The 23,467-nt window shown below is 48.2% G+C and overlaps 2 protein-coding genes across 2 annotated transcripts; both read left to right on the top strand.

Annotated features, from left to right (window-relative positions):
• The first annotated feature begins 12,631 nt into the window (after positions 1–12,631).
• On the top strand, positions 12,632–14,155 carry LOC138671869 (high mobility group nucleosome-binding domain-containing protein 5-like). Its single transcript, XM_069759999.1, has 2 exons — positions 12,632–12,764; positions 12,981–14,155. Exons 1-2 carry the CDS (start codon positions 12,632–12,634, stop codon positions 14,153–14,155), a joined length of 1,308 nt encoding a protein of 435 aa, XP_069616100.1.
• Positions 14,156–15,217: 1,062 nt separating this feature from the next.
• LOC138671868 (cilia- and flagella-associated protein 251-like) lies at positions 15,218–16,226 on the top strand. The gene is made up of 2 exons (XM_069759998.1): positions 15,218–15,777; positions 15,842–16,226. The coding sequence occupies exons 1-2, from the start codon at positions 15,218–15,220 to the stop codon at positions 16,224–16,226; spliced, it is 945 nt and encodes a 314-aa protein (XP_069616099.1).
• Positions 16,227–23,467: the final 7,241 nt, after the last annotated feature.

Genomic DNA, 23,467 nt, shown 5'->3' with positions numbered 1-23,467 from the left:
CACAACCTGCTCCAAATTAGCAAAGGCTTCAGCAAGAGGTGCTGCAGGAGCTGCAGTTGCAGCGGCAGCAAGAGGCGCTGCAGTGGAAGCTACCAGAGCTTCAGTGTTAGGCCGGAGTCACACTACAGCGAGATACGGCCGAGTCTCGCAGGTTAAAAACAAGCTTTGGCACCGGCACTCTGGAGCGGAGCTTGCAGCTCCATGTATTGCTATGCGGCTGCACGCTCCGCTCCGGAGTGCCGGTGCCAGAGCTTGTTTTTAACCTGCGAGACTCGGCCGTATCTCACTGTGTGTGATCCCGGCCTTATAAAGAGGAGACCCCTAAGGTGGTGGGCGATCAGCAGAGTCCGGAATAGACCCCAAAGGTGAGGGGTGATCGTTGGGTGTACCAGTGGTCCTATGTAGAGTCTCGATCCACCAGCTCCCAGGCCAATGACTTGTTGCAGTTGGTGGAGGAATGGCTCCAGCATAAGTTTTCTTTTTTTTCCCCATTCGAGATGATGGAGAGAATCGTGGCTGACTGGATGGTGAGGGCTCTGCCGGCCTCCATGCAGCGTTGGGTCGGGCTGATGGACCTAGGCCACCTGGAACTGCTGATAGTTGATTCAGCGGTACAAACCCACTCAGGAGGCTGTACCAGAGCCCGGGCATGAGGCTAGTAACTGTTCAATGACATCTAAGCCCATGGACTGCGGGAACACTTACCATGAGTCTGTGTGCCCAGCCAGTATCTACCATCACTACGGGCACTGTTGGCAACAAACCACGATTGTGCCAGGAACTCGTGAAGAGAGACACTCCTGGACTCGGAGAGTAATGTGACTTTGGTCCATAGGTCTCTTGTTGCCGGAGACAACCCCAAAGGACAGAAAGTGAAGGTGATGGGTATCCATGGGGAAATCCGGGAGTACCCGTTCACAGAGGTTAGTTTTTCCACGCTGTGTGGGGACTGTAAACAGGTGGTGGGAGTGGCGAAGACCCTTCCATATGGGACTGTGTTGGGGAGAGACTTGCCCTGTGGGAGTCTAGGGTCAACCCTATCACTGTAAAAGTTGTGCCGGGCGCAGAACGCCAAGATGTGAGATACCTGCCATAGGGGTCACCAAACTAGGGACAGAGTGTAATCCCGATAGGCTCCCCCGAGAGGTGTTGGCAGGAAAGACTGAAAATGTTTTGGGCGTAGAACCTGAAGATGCTAAGATATCCACATGGGTCGCCATTTTAGGGATAGCGTGTAACCCCGATAGGCTCCCCTTAGAGGTCGTGTGGACCCCATTGAACCCTGAGCTGGACGTGTTCCCTGCTAAGTTCGGGACAGCTTAGATCCAAGATCCCACATGGAGACGCAGGTATAAGAAACATGCAAATAGAAGAGCTTGGAGTGTATGGTCGCTGAGGCGACTGGGGACGTGCGCACAAGGAACCCTCTGGCACCGGCCAAGGATGTGGCTGGGGGTCAGGGTAAAATAGAGCGCTCGGTAGACGGCAGTGTTGGCAGGTTCAGGTGGAGCGTAGTGCAGATGTATGCTTGGAGTTGCCGGCGCAGACTGCGACGTTTCAGCGTGGCATAGTCATTGAGGCATGGGTAAGGGTACAGAGTAACCGGTACCAGTGGCCCGAAGGCAGGTATTTAAGAGACAGGATGAACTAGAGGGATAGTGAACCCAAAATAATCAAGGTGGCAACAACCGCAACCGGCCCAAACCTACGGTAAAACATGAAAGTGAGCATGTTGTCAGCCACAGACATCCGGGTTGTGGGTGGTCCCAGAATGAAGTATGGAGGAGAAACACAAAGGATGCATGCATTGATCGATGGTTCCGGTCCCTACTTTAGTTTTTTAGTGCAATGTTGCGTGGGGATGTCACAGGGTCATGCAGATGCTCTGTCTCGCACCCATACGGGGTAACAAGTGTTCAACCCCACAGGTATGAACGGGGGGAGGATATGTGAGGCAGTGACCGCTGTTACAGCTAGGGGGCGCTGTTTGTGCTTCCCAGAATGCACTCAGAGGCGTAGTGAGGCCATGAGGGGGTATTGCAGTCATAGGTGTAGCTGTGATTGCAATGGTGAAGCAGTGACCGATGTCACAGGTAGGGGTCGCTGTGTGTTCTCACATGCATCCCAAGTCTGTACCCCTAGATTCCCACACACCCACCCTGCACCCCTAGATTCCCGCACCCCCGACCATGATAGTGCATTTGATTTGAGGCCTGGACAGGTAAGTACCTTTGCCCATTTTTCTGTGGTGTTTTCTCTAGAACAGTGGAGGTTTTTTCCTCCTTTTTTTTTCCTCCTGTTGTGGTTTTTGCTGTTAAGAGTAGGACTGGCAAGCGTGAGGACCCGTGAGGTGGGTTGCCAGCTTACGTATTGTGGCCATAATATTAACTAATACCTTACGTATTTTGATATGTTCTTGTGCGCTTTTTTACTTTTTGAGGTCCATTTGTGCCCTGATGGCTTTGGAAGTTGTGGCCTCAGGGCGTTAATAATGAGCTGTGATCCAGACGCTGTGCATACTCGGTGTGAACACTGCTGCAGATTATTTATTTGCACTGGTGTGCCAAGTGGCCGATCCCTGATTGCAGGCCGGCAGTCTCATCGGTATTACCGCACCTGTGCAGTCGCCATCTTTACTCGGGCCGCTGCACCATGACAGTGCATTTGACATGAGGCCTGGACAGGTGAGCACCTCTGCCTGGTTTTCTGTGGTGTTTTAACCCACGTAATATTGTAGGAAAACACCGATCACAGTGCGGTCTCCGGTCACACGGCCACCATCAGTCACTGATAATTTATTATTGTAACTAGTTGATATGTCATCACATTCCATCATCATCCTCTTCATCATCCTCCTCATAATCGTCCTCTTTATCATCATCCTCATCATCATTCTCTTCATCCTCATCATCCTCCTACCCATCATCGTCCTCTTCATCATCATCGTTCTCATCATCCTCTTCATCGTCGTCGTTCTCCTCTTCTTCATCATCCTTCTCTTCATCGTCGTCGTTCTCCTCTTCGTCGTTCTCCTCGCCGTCGTTCTCCTTTTCATTATCGTCGTTCTCCTCTTTGTCATCATTCTTCTCTTCATCGTCGTCGTTCTCCTCTTCGTCATCATCCTCCTCAGGACTCTCCGCAGGCAGTAGGATCCATGATTCATTGCCCCGGCGGGGTGCTGCCGCCGCTGATGTCCCGGTGATCGGCTCTGATCTATATTTCACGCCGCGTTTTTACATCCGTCACTGATGAATTTTGTAATTATTCGTGGATCTCAGTGCTGAGGTCCTGAGTGAGGAGGAAACTCTCATCCCAGGAAGGCGGATGGCTGCGACTCCTCGCCCTACACCTCACCCCATCATCACTACTGGACGTAGAGGAGAAACCAGCACATCTGGTGAGGCCAACGCATCTGCCCCACCATAGCCACTGTGCCAGTGAGTGTCCCCTATATACAGTACCACCGCCAGTGAGTGCCCCTGTATAGAGTACCACCACCAGTGAGTGCCCCTATATACAGTACCACCGCCAGTGAGTGCCCCTATATACAGTACCACCGCCAGTGAGTGCCCCTGTATAGAGTACCACCACCAGTGAGTGCCCCTATATACAGTACCACCGCCAGTGAGTGCCCCTATATACAGTACCACCACCAGTGAGTGCCCCTATATACAGTACCACCGCCAGTGAGTGCCCCTATATACAGTACCACCGCCAGTGAGTGTCCCCTATATACAGTACCACCACCAGTGAGTGCCCCTATATACAGTACCACCACCATTGAGTGCCCCTATATACAGTACCACCGCCAGTGAGTGTCCCTATATACAGTACCACCGCCAGTGAGTGCCCCTATATACAGTACCACCGCCAGTGAGTGCCCCTATATACAGTACCACCGCCAGTGAGTGCCCCTATATACAGTACCACCGCCAGTGAGTGTCCCTATATACAGTACCACCGCCAGTGAGTGCCCCTATATACAGTACCACCGCCAGTGAGTGCCCCTATATACAGTACCACCGCCAGTGAGTGCCACTATATACAGTACCACCGCCAGTGAGTGCCTCTATATACAGTACTACCGCCAGTGAGTGCCCCTGTATAGAGTACCACCACCAGTGAGTGCCCCTATATACAGTACCACCGCCAGTGAGTGCCCCTATATACAATACCACCGCCAGTGAGTGCCCCTATATACAGTACCACCGCCAGTGAGTGCCCCTATATACATTACCACCACCAGTGAGTGTCCCCTATGTACAGTACCAACGCCAGTGAGTACCCCTATATACATTACCACCACCAGTGAGTGCCCCTATATACATTACCACCACCAGTGAGTGCCCCTATATACATTACCACCGCCAGTGAGTGTCTCCTATATACAGTACCACCGCCAGTGAGTGCCCCTATATACATTACCACCACCAGTGAGTGCCCCTATATACATTACCACCACCAGTGAGTGCCCCTATATACATTACCACCGCCAGTGAGTGTCTCCTATATACAGTACCACCGCCAGTGAGTGTCCCCTATATACAGTACCACCACCAGTGAGTGCCCCTATATACATTACCACCACCAGTGAGTGTCCCCTATGTACAGTACCACCGCCAGTGAGTGCCCCTATATACATTACCACCACCAGTGAGTGCCCCTATATACATTACCACCACCAGTGAGTGCCCCTATATACATTACCACCACCAGTGAGTGCCCCTATATACATTACCACCACCAGTGAGTGCCCCTATATACATTACCACCACCAGTGAGTGCCCCTATATACATTACCACCACCAGTGAGTGCCCCTATATACAGTACCACCGCCAGTGAGTGTCTCCTATATACAGTACCACCGCCAGTGAGTGTCCCCTATATACAGTACCACCGCCAGTGAGTGCCCCTATATACATTACCACCACCAGTGAGTGTCCCCTATGTACAGTACCACCACCAGTGAGTGCCCCTATATACATTACCACCACCAGTGAGTGCCCCTATATACATTACCACCGCCAGTGAGTGTCTCCTATATACAGTACCACCGCCAGTGAGTGTCCCCTATATACAGTACCACCGCCAGTGAGTGCCCCTATATACATTACCACCACCAGTGAGTGTCCCCTATGTACAGTACCACCGCCAGTGAGTGCCCCTATATACATTACCACCACCAGTGAGTGCCCTATATACATTACCACCACCAGTGAGTGCCCCAATATACATTACCACCGCCAGTGAGTGTCTCCTATATACAGTACCACCGCCAGTGAGTGTCCCCTATATACAATACCACCGCCAGTGAGTGCCCCTATATACAGTACCACCGGCAGTGAGTGCCCCTATATACAGTACCACCGCCAGTGAGTGCCCCTATATACAGTACCACCACCAGTGAGTGCCCCTATATACAGTACCACCGCCAGTGAGTGCCCCTATATACAGTACCACCACCAGTGAGTGCCCCTATATACAGTACCACCGCCAGTGAGTGCCCCTATATACAGTACCACCACCAGTGAGTGCCCCTATATACAGTACCACCACCAGTGAGTGCCCCTATATACATTACCACCGCCAGTGAGTGTCTCCTATATACAGTACCACCGCCAGTGAGTGCCCCTATATACAGTACCACCGCCAGTGAGTGCCCCTATATACATTACCACCGCCAGTGAGTGCCCCTATATACATTACCACCGCCAGTGAGTGTCTCCTATATACAGTACCACCGCCAGTGAGTGTCCCCTATATACAGTACCACCGCCAGTGAGTGCCCCTATATACAGTACCACCTCCAGTGAGTGCCCCTATATACAGTACCACCGCCAGTGAGTGCCCCTATATACAGTACCACCGCCAGTGAGTGCCCCTATATACAGTACCACCACCAGTGAGTGTCCCTATATACAGTACCACCGCCAGTGAGTGCCCCTATATACAGTACCACCTCCAGTGAGTGCCCCTATATACAGTACCACCACCAGTGAGTGCCCCTATATACATTACCACCGCCAGTGAGTGTCTCCTATATACAGTACCACCGCCAGTGAGTGCCCCTATATACAGTACCACCGCCAGTGAGTGTCCCCTATATACAGTACCACCGCCAGTGAGTGCCCCTATATACAGTACTACCGCCAGTGAGTGCCCCTATATACAGTACCACCGCCAGTGAGTGCCCCTATATACAGTACCACCGCCAGTGAGTGCCCCTATATACAGTACCACCGCCAGTGAGTGCCCCTATATACAGTACCACCGCCAGTGAGTGCCCCTATATACAGTACCACCGCCAGTGAGTGCCCCTATATACAGTACCACCACCAGTGAGTGCCCCTATATACAGTACTACCGCCAGTGAGTGCCCCTATATACAGTACCACCGCCAGTGAGTGCCCCTATATACAGTACCACCGCCAGTGAGTGCCCCTATATACAGTACCACCGCCAGTGAGTGCCCCTATATACAGTACCACCGCCAGTGAGTGCCCCTATATACAGTACCACCGCCAGTGAGTGCCCCTATATACAGTACCACCGCCAGTGAGTGCCCCTGTATACAGTACCACCGCCAGTGAGTGCCCCTATATACAGTACCACCGCCAGTGAGTGCCCCTATATACAGTACCACCGCCAGTGAGTGCCCCTATATACAGTACCACCGCCAGTGAGTGCCCCTATATACAGTACCACCGCCAGTGAGTGCCCCTATATACAGTACCACCGCCAGTGAGTGCCCCTATATACAGTACCACCGCCAGTGAGTGCCCCTGTATACAGTACCACCGCCAGTGAGTGCCCCTATATACAGTACCACCGCCAGTGAGTGCCCCTATATACAGTACCACCGCCAGTGAGTGCCCCTATATACAGTACCACCGCCAGTGAGTGTCCCTTTTTGTAGTACCACCACCAGCCAATGGAGGGAGTAATTTCTCATGTAATGAGGTTTTGTTGTGTTTAGCAGGAGCGGAGGTCCCCACATGTAAGGCTGGAGGAACATATGTCACCCATGTCCTCACTATGTATTAGTGGGTGCAGGTCACAGTGCGCCCCCCGCTGGTCAGCAGGAATACAGCTTATGGGCAGTATCATGTGGGATTGATGCAGCAAAGCAAGTAGGAACAAAGGAGAGTCCACTGTCCTGACCTCTTCTCCACAGAACAGTCCCAGAGGTAAATTCCAGCTTCTTCTGGGTTTCTCAGTTTGGAGGGTGACTTTACTCCTTGTTAGACAGTTTCCTTGTATTGGGTGGACATAGAACCCTATAATGTCAGATCTGGAAGGGACCTGCAGGGTCCTCGTGTCCAACCCCCTGCGCAATGCAGGATTCACTAAACCATCTCGGACAGATGTCTGTCCAGCCTCTGTTTGAAGACTTCCATTGAAGGAGAACTCACCACCTCTCGTGGCCACCTGTTCCACTCATTGATCACCCTCACTGTCAAAAAGTTTTTTTTATATCTATGTGTATCTTCTCCCTTTCAGTTTCCATTGCTTCTCGTGTTTCCATGTGCAAATGAGAATAATGATGATCCCTCTACGCTGTGACAGACCCACAGATATTTGTAGATAGCTATTAAGTCTCCTCTTCTTTTTTACAAGCTAAACATTTCCAGATCCTGTAACCGTTCATCGTAGGACATATTTGCAGTTCGCTCACCATCCTGCTCCCTCTTCTCTGAACTTGCTCCAGTTTTTCAATGTCTTTTTTTTTTTAAACTGTGCTGCCCAGAACTGGACTCAGTATTCCAGATGAGGTCTGACCGAGGAGGAGTAGAGGGCAATAATGACTTCACGTGATCTAGACTCTGTGCTTCTCTCAATACATCGTAGAACTGTTTGCCTTTTTTGCTGCTGCATCACACTGATGACTCCTGTACAGTCTGTGATTTATTAGTCTACACAAGTCTTTTTCACATGTGCTGTTACTTAGTTCTTTTCCTCCCATTCTATATATGCATTTTTTTGTTCTTCTTGCCCAGATGTAGAATCTTGCATTTTCTCCCTGTTAAATACCAGTCTATTAGTCGCTGCCCATTGTTCCTGCTTCTCTAGATCCTTCTGAAACCTTTGTCCTCTCTAGTGGTAGCTATCCCTCCTAGCTTTACATTGTCTGCAAATTTGATCAGTTTACCTTCAGTTCCCTTATCTACATCATTCATAAAAATGTTGAACAACACTGGGGCCAGGACAGAGCCTTGTGATACCCCACTTGTAACACTGGGGCCAGGACAGAGCCTTGTGGTACCCCACTTGTAACACTGGGGCCAGGACAGAGCCTTGTGGTACCCCACTTGTAACACTGGGGCCAGGACAGAGCCTTGTGGTACCCCACTTGTAACACTGGGGCCAGGACAGAGCCTCGTGGTACCGCACTTGTAACACTGGGGCCAGGACAGAGCCTCGTGGTACCCCACTTGTAACACTGGGGCCAGGACAGAGCCTTGTGGTACCCCACTTGTAACACTGGGGCCAGGACAGAGCCTTGTGGTACCCCACTTGTAACACTGGGGCCAGGACAGAGCCTTGTGGTACCCCACTTGTAACACTGGGGCCAGGACAGAGCCTTGTGGTACCCCACTTGTAACACTGGGGCCAGGACAGAGCCTTGTGGTACCCCACTTGTAACACTGGGGCCAGGACAGAGCCTTGTGGTACCCCACTTGTAACACTGGGGCCAGGACAGAGCCTCGTGGTACCGCACTTGTAACACTGGGGCCAGGACAGAGCCTTGTGGTACCACACTTGTAACACTGGGGCCAGGACAGAGCCTTGTGGTACCCCACTTGTAACACTGGGGCCAGGACAGAGCCTTGTGGTACCACACTTAAAACACTTTTCCAATTGGATGTGCAACAATTTATTACAATTCTTTGAGTAAGATCATTTTTTCAATGAGGATAGTATGAGATACTTTATCAACTTTAAGGATATAATGGAACTAGAGAGAGTACAAAGGAGGGCAACAAAATTAATAAAGGGGATGGGAGAACTACAATACCCAGATAGATTAGCGAAATTAGGATTATTTAGTCTAGAAAAAAGACGACTGAGGGGCGATCTAATAACCATGTATAAGTATATAAGGGGACAATACAAATATCTCGCTGAGGATCTGTTTATACCAAGGAAGGTGACGGGCACAAGGGGGCATTCTTTGCGTCTGGAGGAGAGAAGGTTTTTCCACCAACATAGAAGAGGATTCTTTACTGTTAGGGCAGTGAGAATCTGGAATTGCTTGCCTGAGGAGGTGGTGATGGCGAACTCAGTCGAGGGGTTCAAGAGAGGCCTGGATGTCTTCCTGGAGCAGAACAATATTGTATCATAAAATTATTAGGTTCTGTAGAAGGACGTAGATCTGGGTATTTATTATGATGGAATATAGGCTGAACTGGATGGACAAATGTCTTTTTTCGGCCTTACTAACTATGTTACTATGTTACTATGTTACTATCAGGTGCCTTGCTGAAATCGCGATATACTATATCTACCGCATTTCCCTAATCCACCCAGTCAGTGATTCCATCATAGACCACCAGAGATCTTATGAAAGCCACTGCTCCACTAGGGATTTTATTGAAAGTATGTGACCCACTAGAGCACAAGGATATTATGAGAACCTCTGGACCGCCAGAGATTTTATGTAAACTGCAAGACCACCACGGATTTTAAGAAATGATTCGAGACCACTAGAATAGCCTAGATTTCATGTAAACTTCTGGACCATCAGGGTGCTTATGAAATACACTAATCTACTTGTAATTAAAATAGAAGACCTTTGACCACCATGGATCTTATCAGAACTTCTGATGCCCAAAGATGCCATTTAAACTATTATGTCAGCAGTGATCATATGAGAACATGTAGAACATATGGGATCTTTGGAAAGCCCCACCTTCACGATTTTAATAAAAGCCTCTGGATCTCTAAACCACCATCCATAAATCTCATGAGATCCTCTGTCCCACCAGAGATTTTATCAATGCTTCTGAACCACAAGGGTTCTTATGTGAGTTTTCAGACCAGACTGAGCTTACCATAGCTTGTGTACTACCAGATGTAATTCTGATTACCACTGGACTACCAGGGATGCGGTTACATCGTGATCACACCTTCTGACCATCATTATATATGGACCAGAAACAATTCATCATGGGCACAGAATCTCCGAGAACCTGGTCCTCCAGGATGTCCTCCAGGATCTCTTCTTCGTCTGAGCTCTGACCTAGTGTATACCAGATGAATTCACATGGAGGGATATTTGCAGAATGATTTCCTCTTAAATCTATTCATTTTCTCACGAGAACTTCTAACCAATTCTCAGACTTTTCTTAAAGTCTTACCTATTTAGGACATTTTCAGATTTTGAAGAAATATTCTGTGATTTGTGTTTGGAGGATTTTAATCTTTCGCTGAATTATTTACAGAAGCTTTTAAAGAGAAATTTATTAGGGCTCGATAAATTAAACATTCTCTGAAAGGTTCCTTGCAGATCGGCTCCATCAGCTGCCTCGCGGAATCACATTTAAACCTCTGCACATGGCGGATAATAGCAGAGACTGATTTCTCGGAATGACCCATGGAGCAGTTCGGTGCTCCCTCCCCCATGTGGTTAATAGAAGCTCACTTTCAGAGTTGCCTTGATGGACTTTCCTGCTAAAAATAATACAATGTACCTGGAATTATTTGTCCTCTACTCATGCTTCCGAGGGAAGTCTAGTAATATGGTCTTCTGGTCTTTGACACAAGTCACCAACGCTCGGGGTACAACCAACAGCCGGCATTTAATTCCCCTTAAGCTTTTCTTTACTATGAACTTTTCTGGTACTGCCTAGGTCCTTCTCTGGGTTAATATTGCCTGGAGTTTTGTTGCTTTGTAATAAAATCAGGAATACAGGAGATTCATCCAATTAACAAGCATGGGTCGAAGCAGACTATAACACATTGGTTGAGCAGAAGTCCAGGTCGCCAGGATAAATCTGGTACTGGAGAAGCCTTGATTCGCTTTTCCCATGTGTCCATCCTACATTCTGATACTTGCTTTACACCATACGTTGGACTTAAGCAGAGAATGGAAGGATATCTCGGGTTCTTTAGTGCTTGAGATAGACGGAGCTGGATTAATGGCTGGACTGATGTCTAGAAAAGTAACCATACAGTTTTTACTGTCTTCCATGACCGAAATGACTGCTTACATTGCCTTTTTCCAAGTCAACCAGGTTCTTTTTTCCAATATTCTATGATCATAAATATAGAACAGATTGGCCCCCAAAATTCACCCTGGGAATCCATTATGGCGTAAGTTTCTATTACCCAAAACAGTAGGTCCTAATGATTGTTTTCCTACTCGCTTTCCTTCATTCATCCTTGGGCTTCATCCCGGCTCCTTGGTCTTACCCATTGTTCATCCAATATTTCAGGTTGCTCCTGGCTTACTTTCTACTCTCTTTGGTATAACTCCTAGAAGATGCTGTGCTCCTTCATAACCTGCTCTTCTCATAATATAGAACTGCTTCTGTCCAGGAACATTGAAAGAGACCTTCACAGATGAAGCCCCCTCGTATTGCCTCTAGACTTCTATAGAGGCTGCAGCCTTTACACTCATGTCTTCTAGAAATGAGAACCAAACTAATGCCACAACTGGTAACATGATTTCTCCAGGAAGGACGCTAACTTATCTAAACCACCAAATGCCTACGTAACCAGCAGCACATATGTATTTCAGGAAAGGAATATGGGTAGCTTGGAGTTAGCCGCTGACCTGCTCTGCAGGTGTGCATCCGATAAAGGAGTCATAATCAGCCAAAAGTATTGATTTATTCTTGACGCGATTCAAATATTCCATCTTCTTATTACGGAGAACCACAGATGAAAGGAACATGGTGATCTTGTGATGAGTTATAATGTAAAAATTACGTAGTTGAAGGTCTTTCAAGTTCCACAGAGAATTTCAGTAACGGTGTGTGTAGAAATTGCAGACAGTCGCACGTTTATTCGGGGGATGACCGGAGATCCTGCCATTCCTGGTGTCTGTCTGTCCTTGGCTGCTATGCATTAGTCTCGCCATTGAGTGGTGGATTACATGGCCATTAAAGATCCGGCAGGTTTAATGGGGGCGGCAGGAGCAACGATCTTTTGAAATAAAAAGCAATCTCTTGTGCTGTCATCTTCAGACCCGGATTACCTCAGGGTTAATAACCGGACAGGATCAGGTGGGATTTAGCTGTCAGAGCGGCTTCTCCAGCCAGTCCACCTCGGTGCGTCTCTGCGCTGTCCCCTGCGGCCTCGGCCAGGGATTGCTCTGCAAATAAGAAAGTGAGCAGAAATTGAACCGAGAGCAGGAGATTCTCATTATCCACAAATACTTTCTCATCCGGATAAACTCCATTTATATCAGTTCAGTTACTCAGCCGCATTCATGAAAAATCAGAGAACGCAAATGGGGCTATATAATGTACGACTGCTGGAACTATTGCTGAGGGCTATGTTTCCAGCCGCTGACTATCTCCAAGGGTGCAAGGGTGGTAGTCACTCCCAGGCCCAGGTGCCCAAGATGATCCAAAAGCTCCTGAGCCACAAAAGAAGGCCCTGGTATTGCAGAAGGCCCATGATAAAATGAGGGAGGACGGTTCTGCACATGTTGCATTGAGGCCCAGACCTTCTCGTTACTCCTCTGTCACCTCACAGGACAAGAACAGATTGGACCAGAACATGGAACAATACAGTAAGAAACGGGGGCAGCCTTCAAGTAAGAAGTCGTAAGATCGAAATATGCCCCTACAAACTAGACTAATTAGGCTCTAGAAAAGAGGCAGGAAGTAACACAGAATGTGTCTGATCCGGGGCACCAGGAGATGAGATGGGAAGTGGAAGGAAAGTACCGAATAGGACATGACAGAAGGACAGAATGCAGTGCTGGTGATAGGGAAAAATAACAATCAGTAAAAGGCGGAAGACGTTGCAGAGAGCGAAGGGCAGGAAGAAAAGAAAGATGAGAAGGAAGATGGTGACGAGCGGGAAGGGAGGGAAGAGCAGGAAGAAAATGAAGATGAGGAAGAGCAGGAAGAAAAGAAAGATCGGTATGAGAAGGAAGATGGGGAAGAGCGGAAAGAAAAGAAAAATCAGTATGAGAAGGAAGATGGGGAAGAGAGAGAAGAACGGGAAGAAAAGAAAGATGAGAAGGAAGATGGTGAAGAGCGGGAAGGGAGGGAAGAGCAGGAAGAAAATGAAGATGGGGAAAAGCAAGAAGAAAAGAAAGATCAGTATGAGAAGGAAGATGGTGAAGAGAGGGAAGAGCAGGAAGAAAAGAAAGATGAGAAGGAAGATGGTGACGAGCGGGAAGGGAGGGAAGAGCAGGAAGAAAACGAAGATGGGGAAGAGCAGGAAGAAAAGAAAAATCGGTATGAGAAGGAAGATGGGGAAGAGCAGGAAGAAAACGAAGATGGGGAAAAGCAGGAAGAAAAGAAAGATCAGTATGAGAAGGAAGATGGTGAAGAGAGGGAAGAGCGGGAAGCAAAGAAAGATGAGAAGGAAGATGGTGACGAGCGGGAAGGGAGGAAAGAGCAGGAAGAAAACGAAGATGGGGGAGAGCAGGAAGAAAAGAAAGATCAGTATGAGAAGGAAGATGGTGAAGAGAGAGAAGAACGGGAAGAAAAGAAAGATGAGAAGGAAGATGGTGACGAGCGGGAAGGGAGGGAAGAGCAGGAAGAAAACGAAGATGGGGAAGAGCAGGAAGAAAAGAAAGATCAGTATGAGAAGGAAGATGGGGAAGAGAGAGAAGAACGGGAAGAAAAGAAAGATGAGAAGGAAGATGGTGACGAGCGGGAAGGGAGGGAAGAGCAGGAAGAAAACGAAGATGGGGGAGAGCAGGAAGAAAAGAAAGATCAGTATGAGAAGGAAGATGGGGAAGAGAGAGAAGAACGGGAAGAAAAGAAAGATGAGAAGGAAGATGGTGACGAGCGGGAAGGGAGGGAAGAGCAGGAAGAAAACGAAGATGGGGGAGAGCAGGAAGAAAAGAAAGATCAGTATGAGAAGGAAGATGGTGAAGAGAGGGAAGAGCGGGAAGAAAAGAAAGATGAGAAGGAAGATGGTGACGAGCGGGAAGGGAGGGAAGAGCAGGAAGAAAACGATGGGGAATAGCAGGAAGAAAAGAAAAATCGGTATGAGAAGGAAGATGGGGAAGAGCAGGAAGAAAACGAAGATGGGGAAAAGCAGGAAGAAAAGAAAGATCAGTATGAGAAGGAAGATGGAGAAGAGAGGGAAGAGCGGGAAGAAAAGAAAGATTATTATTATTATTATTTATTTATATAGCACCATTGATTCCATGGTGCTGTACATGAGAAGGGCTTACATACAAATTACATATATCACATACAGTAAACAAACTAACAATGACGGACTGATACAGAGGGGCGAGGACCCTGCCCTTGCGGGCTTACATTCTACAGGATTATGGGGAAGGAGACAGTAGGTTGAGGGTTGCAGGAGCTCCGGTGTTGGTGAGGCGGTAGCTCCGGTGTTGGTGAGGCGGTAGCTTCGATAGTGATGAGGCAGCAGCGGTGTCAGTGCAGGCTGTAGGCTTTCCTGAAGAGATGAGTTTTCAGGTTCCGTCTGAAGGATCCGACTGTGGTTGATAGTCGGACGTGTTGGGGCAGAGAGTTCCAGAGGATGGAGGATATTCGGGAGAAGTCTTGGAGGCGATTGGATGAGGAGCGAATAAGTGTGGAGGAGAGAAGGAGGTCTTGGGAGGACCGGAGATCACGTGAGGGAAGATATCGAGAGATTAGTTCAGAGATATATGGAGGAGACAGGTTGTGGATGGCTTTGTAGGTCAGTATTAGTAATTTGAACTGGATACGCTGAGGGAATGGGAGCCAGTGAAGAGATTTGCAGAGGGGGGAAGCGGAGGAGTAGCGAGGAGAGAGATGGATTAGTCGGGCAGCAGAGTTAAGGATGGACTGGAGAGGTGAAAGGGTGTTAGCGGGGAGGCCGCAGAGGAGGATGTTGCAGTAGTCAAGGCGGGAAATGATGAGGGCGTGCACAAGCATTTTAGTAGATTGGGGGTTGAAGAAGGGACGGATCCTGGAGATATTTTTGAGCTGGAGGCGACAGGAGGTGGAAAGAGCTTGGATGTGTGGTTTGAAGGACAGGGCAGAGTCGAAGGTTACTCCGAGGCAGCGGACTTCGGGTACAAGGGAAAGCATGATGTCATTGACTGCGATAGATAGGTCAGGTAAGGAAGATTTGTGGGATGGAGGAGATGAGAAGGAAGATGGTGACGAGCGGGAAGGGAGGGAAGAGCAGGAAGAAAACGAAGATGGGGGAGAGCAGGAAGAAAAGAAAGATCAGTATGAGAAGGAAGATGGTGAAGAGAGGGAAGAGCGGGAAGAAAAGAAAGATGAGAAGGAAGATGGTGACGAGCGGGAAGGGAGGGAAGAGCAGGAAGAAAACGAAGATGGGGAAGAACAGGAAGAAAAGAAAGATCAGTATGAGAAGGAAGATGGGGAAGAGAGAGAAGAACGGGAAGAAAAGAAAGATGAGAAGGAAGATGGTGACGAGCGGGAAGGGAGGGAAGAGCAGGAAGAAAACGAAGATGGGGAAGAGCAGGAAGAAAAGAAAGATCAGTATGAGAAGGAAGATGGGGAAGAGAGAGAAGAACGGGAAGAAAAGAAAGATGAGAAGGAAGATGGTGACGAGCGGGAAGGGAGGGAAGAGCAGGAAGAAAACGAAGATGGGGAAGAGCAGGAAGAAAAGAAAGATCAGTATGAGAAGGAAGAAAATGAAGATGGGGAAGAGCAGGAAGAAAAGAAAGATCAGTATGAGAAGGAAGATGGGGAAGAGAGAGGAAGAGCGGGAAGAAAAGAACGATGGGAAGGAAGATGGGGAAGAGCGGGAAGGGAGGGAACAGCAGGAAGAAAACGAAGATGAGGAAGAGCAGGAAGAAAAGAAAGATCAGTATGAGAAGGAAGATGGTGAAGAGAGAGAAGAACGGGAGGAAAAGAAAGATGAGAAGGAAGATGGTGACGAGTGGGAAGGGAGGGAAGAGCAGGAAGAAAACAAAGATGGGGAAGAGCAGGAAGAAAAGAAAGATGGGGGAGAGCAGGAAGAAAAGAAAGATCGGTATGAGAAGGAAGATGGGGAAGAGCGGGAAAGGAGGGAAGAGCAGGAAGAAAACGAAGATGGGGAAGAGCAGGAAGAAAAGAAAGTGTAGAGAGCGAAGGGAGGGAAGAAAAGAAAAATCAGTATGAGAAGAAAGATGATGAAGAGAGGGAAACAGGAAGAGGACAACGAGAAGAGCAGGAGGGAAGAGCAAAAAGGGAGAGAGGGAAAGCAGGAAGAGAAGAGAAGAAAGCAGGAAGCGGAGAGCAGGAAGAAGAGGAGAGAAGGTCAAAATGAGGATGGGGGAAAACATGAGAGGGAAAAGGTGAGTGGGAAGAGGAGAGAGAGAAGAGCAAAAAGAGGAGACGGAAGAGCAGGAGAAGGAGGAATAATGGAAAAAGCAAAAAGATGGAGCAGCGGAAGAGGAGAGAGGAACGAACAGATTTCCTTTATTCAGAGAAGAACATTTCAAGAGTTTCAGCGGATGAGAGAATTAGAGCAAGAGAGAAGATGGGTAAGGAAATCAGAATAATCCACCAAGTATCATTATAAAATCATCTCCAAAAATAGTGAGTCGTGTATCTAATCCTGTCCTGTGTGATACTGACTGCTGAGCCGTGTATCTAATCCTCTCCTGTGTGATACTGACTGCTGAGCCGTGTATCTAATCCTCTCCTGTGTGATACTGACTGCTGAGCTGTGTATCTAATCCTCTCCTGTGTAATACTGTCTGCTGAGCCGTGTATCTAATCCTCTCCTGTGTGATACTGTCTGATGAGCCGTGTATCTAATCCTCTCCTGTGTGATACTGACTGCTGAGCTGTGTATCTAATCCTCTCCTGTGTGATACTGACTGCTGAGCCGTGTATCTAATCCTCTCCTGTGTGATACTGACTGCTGAGCCGTGTATCTAATCCTCTCCTGTGTGATACTGTCTGCTGAGCCGTGTATCTAATCCTCTCCTGTGTGATACTGTCTGCTGAGTCGCATATCTAATCCTCTCCTGTGTGATACTGTCTGCTGAGCCGTGTATCTAATCCTCTCCTGTGTGATACTGTCTGCTGAGCCGTGTATCTAATCCTCTCCTGTGTGATACTGTCTGCTGAGTCGCATATCTAATCCTCTCCTGTGTGATACTGACTGCTGAGCCGTGTATCTAATCCTCTCCTGTGTGATACTGTCTGCTGAGCCGTGTATCTAATCCTCTCCTGTGTGATACTGTCTGCTGAGCCGTATCTAATCCTCTCCTGTGTGATACTGACTGCTGAGTCGTGTATCTAATCCTCCCCTGTGTGATACTGACTGCTGAGCCGTGTATCTAATCCTATCCTGTGTTATACTGACTGCTGAGCTGTGCATCTAATCCTCTCCTGTGTGATACTGTCTGCTGAGCCATGTATCTAATCCTCTCCTGTGTGATACTGACTGCTGAGCTGTGTATCTAATCCTCTCCTGTGTGATACTGACTGCTGAGTCGTGTATCTAATCCTCCCCTGTGTGATACTGACTGCTGAGCTGTGTATCTAATCCTCTCCTGTGTGATACTGTCTGCTGAGCCATGTATCTAATCCTCTCCTGTGTGATACTGACTGCTGAGCTGTGTATCTAATCCTCTCCTGTGTGATACTGACTGCTGAGCCGTGTATCTAATCCTCACCTGTGTTATACTGACTGCTGAGCTGTGCATCTAATCCTCTCCTGTGTGATACTGTCTGCTGAGCCATGTATCTAATCCTCTCCTGTGTGATACTGACTGCTGAGCTGTGTATCTAATCCTCTCCTGTGTGATACTGACTGCTGAGTCGTGTATCTAATCCTCCCCTGTGTGATACTGACTGCTGAGCCGTGTATCTAATCCTCTCCTGTGTGATACTGTCTGCTGAGCCGTGTATCTAATCCTCTCCTGTGTGATACTGACTGCTGAGCCGTGTATCTAATCCTCTCCTGTGTGATACTGACTGCTGAGCTGTGTATCTAATCCTCTCCTGTGTGATACTGACTGCTGAGCCGTGTATCTAATCCTCTCCTGTGTGATACTGTCTGCTGAGCCGTATCTAATCCTCACCTGTGTGATACTGACTGCTGAGCCGTGTATCTAATCCTCACCTGTGTTATACTGACTGCTGAGCTGTGTATCTAATCCTCTCCTGTGTGACACTGTCTGCTGAGCCGTGTATCTAATCCCATCCTGTGTGATACTGACTGCTGAGCCGTGTATCTAATCCTCTCCTGTGTGATACTGTCTGCTGAGCTGTATCTAATCCTCTCCTGTGTGATACTGACTGCTGAGCCGTATCTAATCCTCTCCTGTGTGATACTGACTGCTGAGCCGTGTATCTAATCCTCACCTGTGTTATACTGACTGCTGAGCTGTGTATCTAATCCTATCCTGTGTGATACTGACTGCTGAGCTGTGTATCTAATCCTCTCCTGTGTGATACTGTCTGCTGAGCCGTGTATCTAATCCTCTCCTGTGTGATACTGACTGCTGAGCCGTGTATCTAATCCTATCCTGTGTGATACTGACTGCTGAGTCGTGTATCTAATCCTCTCCTGTGTGATACTGACTGCTGAGCTGTGTATCTAATCCTATCCTGTGTGATACTGTCTGCTGAGTCGTGTATCTAATCCTCCCCTGTGTGATACTGACTGCTGAGCCGTGTATCTAATCCTCTCCTGTGTGATACTGTCTGCTGAGCCATGTATCTAATCCCCTCCTGTGTGATACTGACTGCTGAGCCGTGTATCTAATCCTATCCTGTGTGATACTGACTGCTGAGCTGTGTATCTAATCCTTTCCTGTGTGATACTGTCTGTGGAGCCGTGTATCTAATCCTGTCCTGTGTGATACTGACTGCTGAGCCGTGCATCTAATCCTTTCCCGTGTGATACTGACTGCTGAGCTGTGTATCTAATCCTCTCCTGTGTGATACTGACTGCTGAGCCGTGTATCTAATCCTATCCTGTGTGATACTGACTGCTGAGCCGTGTATCTAATCCTCTCCTGTGTGATACTGACTGCTGAGCCGTGTATCTAATCCTGTCCTGTGTGATACTGACTGCTGAGCCGTGTATCTAATCCTCTCCTGTGTGATACTGACTGCTGAGCCGTGTATCTAATCCTGTCCTGTGTGATGCTGACTGCTGAGCCGTGCATCTAATCCTATCCCGTGTGATACTGACTGCTGAGCTGTGTATCTAATCCTCTCCTGTGTGATACTGACTGCTGAGCCGTGTATCTAATCCTGTCCTGTGTGATACTGCTGAGCCGTGTATCTAATCCTGTCCTGTGTGATGCTGACTGCTGAGCCGTGTATCTAATCCTGTCCTGTGTGATGCTGACTGCTGAGCCGTGTATCTAATCCTGTCCTGTGTGATACTGACTGCTGAGCTGTGTATCTAATCCTATCCTGTGTGATACTGACTGCTGAGCCGTGTATCTAATCCTCTCCTGTGTGATACTGTCTGCTGAGCCGTGTATCTAATCCTCTCCTGTGTGATACTGACTGCTGAGCCGTGTATCTAATCCTCTCCTGTGTGATACTGACTGCTGAGCCGTGTATCTAATCCTATCCTGTGTGATGCTGACTGCTGAGCCGTGTATCTAATCCTCTCCTGTGTGATACTGACTGCTGAGCCGTGTATCTAATCCTCTCCTGTGTGATACTGACTGCTGAGCCGTGCATCTAATCCTGTCCTGTGTGATACTGACTGCTGAGCCGTGTATCTAATCCTATCCTGTGTGATGCTGACTGCTGAGCCGTGTATCTAATCCTCTCCTGTGTGATACTGACTGCTGAGCCGTGTATCTAATCCTATCCTGTGTGATACTGTCTGCTGAGCCGTGTATCTAATCCTATCCTGTGTGATACTGTCTGCTGAGCTGTGTATCTAATCCTGTCCTGTGTGATACCATCTGCTGAGCCGTGTATCTAATCCTCTCCTGTGTGATACTGACTGCTGAGCCGTGCATCTAATCCTATCCCGTGTGATACTGACTGCTGAGCTGTGTATCTAATCCTCTCCTGTGTGATACTGACTGCTGAGCCGTGTATCTAATCCTATCCTGTGTGATACTGACTGCTGAGCTGTGTATCTAATCCTATCCTGTGTGATACTGTCTGCTGAGCCGTGTATCTAATCCTCTCCTGTGTGATACTGTCTGCTGAGCCGTGTATCTAATCCTCTCCTGTGTGATACTGTCTGCTGAGCCGTGTATCTAATCCTCTCCTGTGTGATACTGTCTGCTGAGTCGCATATCTAATCCTCTCCTGTGTGATACTGACTGCTGAGCCGTGTATCTAATCCTCTCCTGTGTGATACTGTCTGCTGAGCCGTGTATCTAATCCTCTCCTGTGTGATACTGTCTGCTGAGCCGTATCTAATCCTCTCCTGTGTGATACTGACTGCTGAGTCGTGTATCTAATCCTCCCCTGTGTGATACTGACTGCTGAGCCGTGTATCTAATCCTATCCTGTGTTATACTGACTGCTGAGCTGTGCATCTAATCCTCTCCTGTGTGATACTGTCTGCTGAGCCATGTATCTAATCCTCTCCTGTGTGATACTGACTGCTGAGCTGTGTATCTAATCCTCTCCTGTGTGATACTGACTGCTGAGTCGTGTATCTAATCCTCCCCTGTGTGATACTGACTGCTGAGCTGTGTATCTAATCCTCTCCTGTGTGATACTGTCTGCTGAGCCATGTATCTAATCCTCTCCTGTGTGATACTGACTGCTGAGCTGTGTATCTAATCCTCTCCTGTGTGATACTGACTGCTGAGCCGTGTATCTAATCCTCACCTGTGTTATACTGACTGCTGAGCTGTGCATCTAATCCTCTCCTGTGTGATACTGTCTGCTGAGCCATGTATCTAATCCTCTCCTGTGTGATACTGACTGCTGAGCTGTGTATCTAATCCTCTCCTGTGTGATACTGACTGCTGAGTCGTGTATCTAATCCTCCCCTGTGTGATACTGACTGCTGAGCCGTGTATCTAATCCTCTCCTGTGTGATACTGTCTGCTGAGCCGTGTATCTAATCCTCTCCTGTGTGATACTGACTGCTGAGCCGTGTATCTAATCCTCTCCTGTGTGATACTGACTGCTGAGCTGTGTATCTAATCCTCTCCTGTGTGATACTGACTGCTGAGCCGTGTATCTAATCCTCTCCTGTGTGATACTGTCTGCTGAGCCGTATCTAATCCTCACCTGTGTGATACTGACTGCTGAGCCGTGTATCTAATCCTCACCTGTGTTATACTGACTGCTGAGCTGTGTATCTAATCCTCTCCTGTGTGACACTGTCTGCTGAGCCGTGTATCTAATCCCATCCTGTGTGATACTGACTGCTGAGCCGTGTATCTAATCCTCTCCTGTGTGATACTGTCTGCTGAGCTGTATCTAATCCTCTCCTGTGTGATACTGACTGCTGAGCCGTATCTAATCCTCTCCTGTGTGATACTGACTGCTGAGCCGTGTATCTAATCCTCACCTGTGTTATACTGACTGCTGAGCTGTGTATCTAATCCTATCCTGTGTGATACTGACTGCTGAGCTGTGTATCTAATCCTCTCCTGTGTGATACTGTCTGCTGAGCCGTGTATCTAATCCTCTCCTGTGTGATACTGACTGCTGAGCCGTGTATCTAATCCTATCCTGTGTGATACTGACTGCTGAGTCGTGTATCTAATCCTCTCCTGTGTGATACTGACTGCTGAGCTGTGTATCTAATCCTATCCTGTGTGATACTGTCTGCTGAGTCGTGTATCTAATCCTCCCCTGTGTGATACTGACTGCTGAGCCGTGTATCTAATCCTCTCCTGTGTGATACTGTCTGCTGAGCCATGTATCTAATCCCCTCCTGTGTGATACTGACTGCTGAGCCGTGTATCTAATCCTATCCTGTGTGATACTGACTGCTGAGCTGTGTATCTAATCCTTTCCTGTGTGATACTGTCTGTGGAGCCGTGTATCTAATCCTGTCCTGTGTGATACTGACTGCTGAGCCGTGCATCTAATCCTTTCCCGTGTGATACTGACTGCTGAGCTGTGTATCTAATCCTCTCCTGTGTGATACTGACTGCTGAGCCGTGTATCTAATCCTATCCTGTGTGATACTGACTGCTGAGCCGTGTATCTAATCCTCTCCTGTGTGATACTGACTGCTGAGCCGTGTATCTAATCCTGTCCTGTGTGATACTGACTGCTGAGCCGTGTATCTAATCCTCTCCTGTGTGATACTGACTGCTGAGCCGTGTATCTAATCCTGTCCTGTGTGATGCTGACTGCTGAGCCGTGCATCTAATCCTATCCCGTGTGATACTGACTGCTGAGCTGTGTATCTAATCCTCTCCTGTGTGATACTGACTGCTGAGCCGTGTATCTAATCCTGTCCTGTGTGATACTGCTGAGCCGTGTATCTAATCCTGTCCTGTGTGATGCTGACTGCTGAGCCGTGTATCTAATCCTGTCCTGTGTGATGCTGACTGCTGAGCCGTGTATCTAATCCTGTCCTGTGTGATACTGACTGCTGAGCTGTGTATCTAATCCTATCCTGTGTGATACTGACTGCTGAGCCGTGTATCTAATCCTCTCCTGTGTGATACTGTCTGCTGAGCCGTGTATCTAATCCTCTCCTGTGTGATACTGACTGCTGAGCCGTGTATCTAATCCTCTCCTGTGTGATACTGACTGCTGAGCCGTGTATCTAATCCTATCCTGTGTGATGCTGACTGCTGAGCCGTGTATCTAATCCTCTCCTGTGTGATACTGACTGCTGAGCCGTGTATCTAATCCTCTCCTGTGTGATACTGACTGCTGAGCCGTGCATCTAATCCTGTCCTGTGTGATACTGACTGCTGAGCCGTGTATCTAATCCTATCCTGTGTGATGCTGACTGCTGAGCCGTGTATCTAATCCTCTCCTGTGTGATACTGACTGCTGAGCCGTGTATCTAATCCTATCCTGTGTGATACTGTCTGCTGAGCCGTGTATCTAATCCTATCCTGTGTGATACTGTCTGCTGAGCTGTGTATCTAATCCTGTCCTGTGTGATACCATCTGCTGAGCCGTGTATCTAATCCTCTCCTGTGTGATACTGACTGCTGAGCCGTGCATCTAATCCTATCCCGTGTGATACTGACTGCTGAGCTGTGTATCTAATCCTCTCCTGTGTGATACTGACTGCTGAGCCGTGTATCTAATCCTATCCTGTGTGATACTGACTGCTGAGCTGTGTATCTAATCCTATCCTGTGTGATACTGACTGCTGAGCCGTGTATCTAATCCTCTCCTGTGTGATACTGACTGCTGAGCCGTGTATCTAATCCTCTCCTGTGTGATACTGACTGCT

Source organism: Ranitomeya imitator, chromosome 3 (assembly GCF_032444005.1).
Source record: "Ranitomeya imitator isolate aRanImi1 chromosome 3, aRanImi1.pri, whole genome shotgun sequence".
NCBI classification, from domain to species: Eukaryota; Metazoa; Chordata; class Amphibia; order Anura; family Dendrobatidae; genus Ranitomeya; species Ranitomeya imitator.
This window is presented reverse-complemented; position numbering and strand designations above follow the sequence as displayed.

What these genes read in the sequence shown, in the direction of transcription:
- LOC138671869 (XM_069759999.1), top strand. Translation starts at nt 12,632, where the DNA reads ATGAGGGAGGACGGTTCTGCACATGTTGCATTGAGGCCCAGACCTTCT. An exon ending in GAAACGGGGGCAGCCTTCAA is followed by an intron (nt 12,765 to 12,980) that starts GTAAGAAGTCGT and finishes AAGACGTTGCAG; the next exon opens with AGAGCGAAGGGCAGGAAGAA.
- LOC138671868 (XM_069759998.1), top strand. Translation starts at nt 15,218, where the DNA reads ATGATGTCATTGACTGCGATAGATAGGTCAGGTAAGGAAGATTTGTGG. An exon ending in CAGGAAGAAAAGAAAGATCA is followed by an intron (nt 15,778 to 15,841) that starts GTATGAGAAGGA and finishes CAGTATGAGAAG; the next exon opens with GAAGATGGGGAAGAGAGAGG.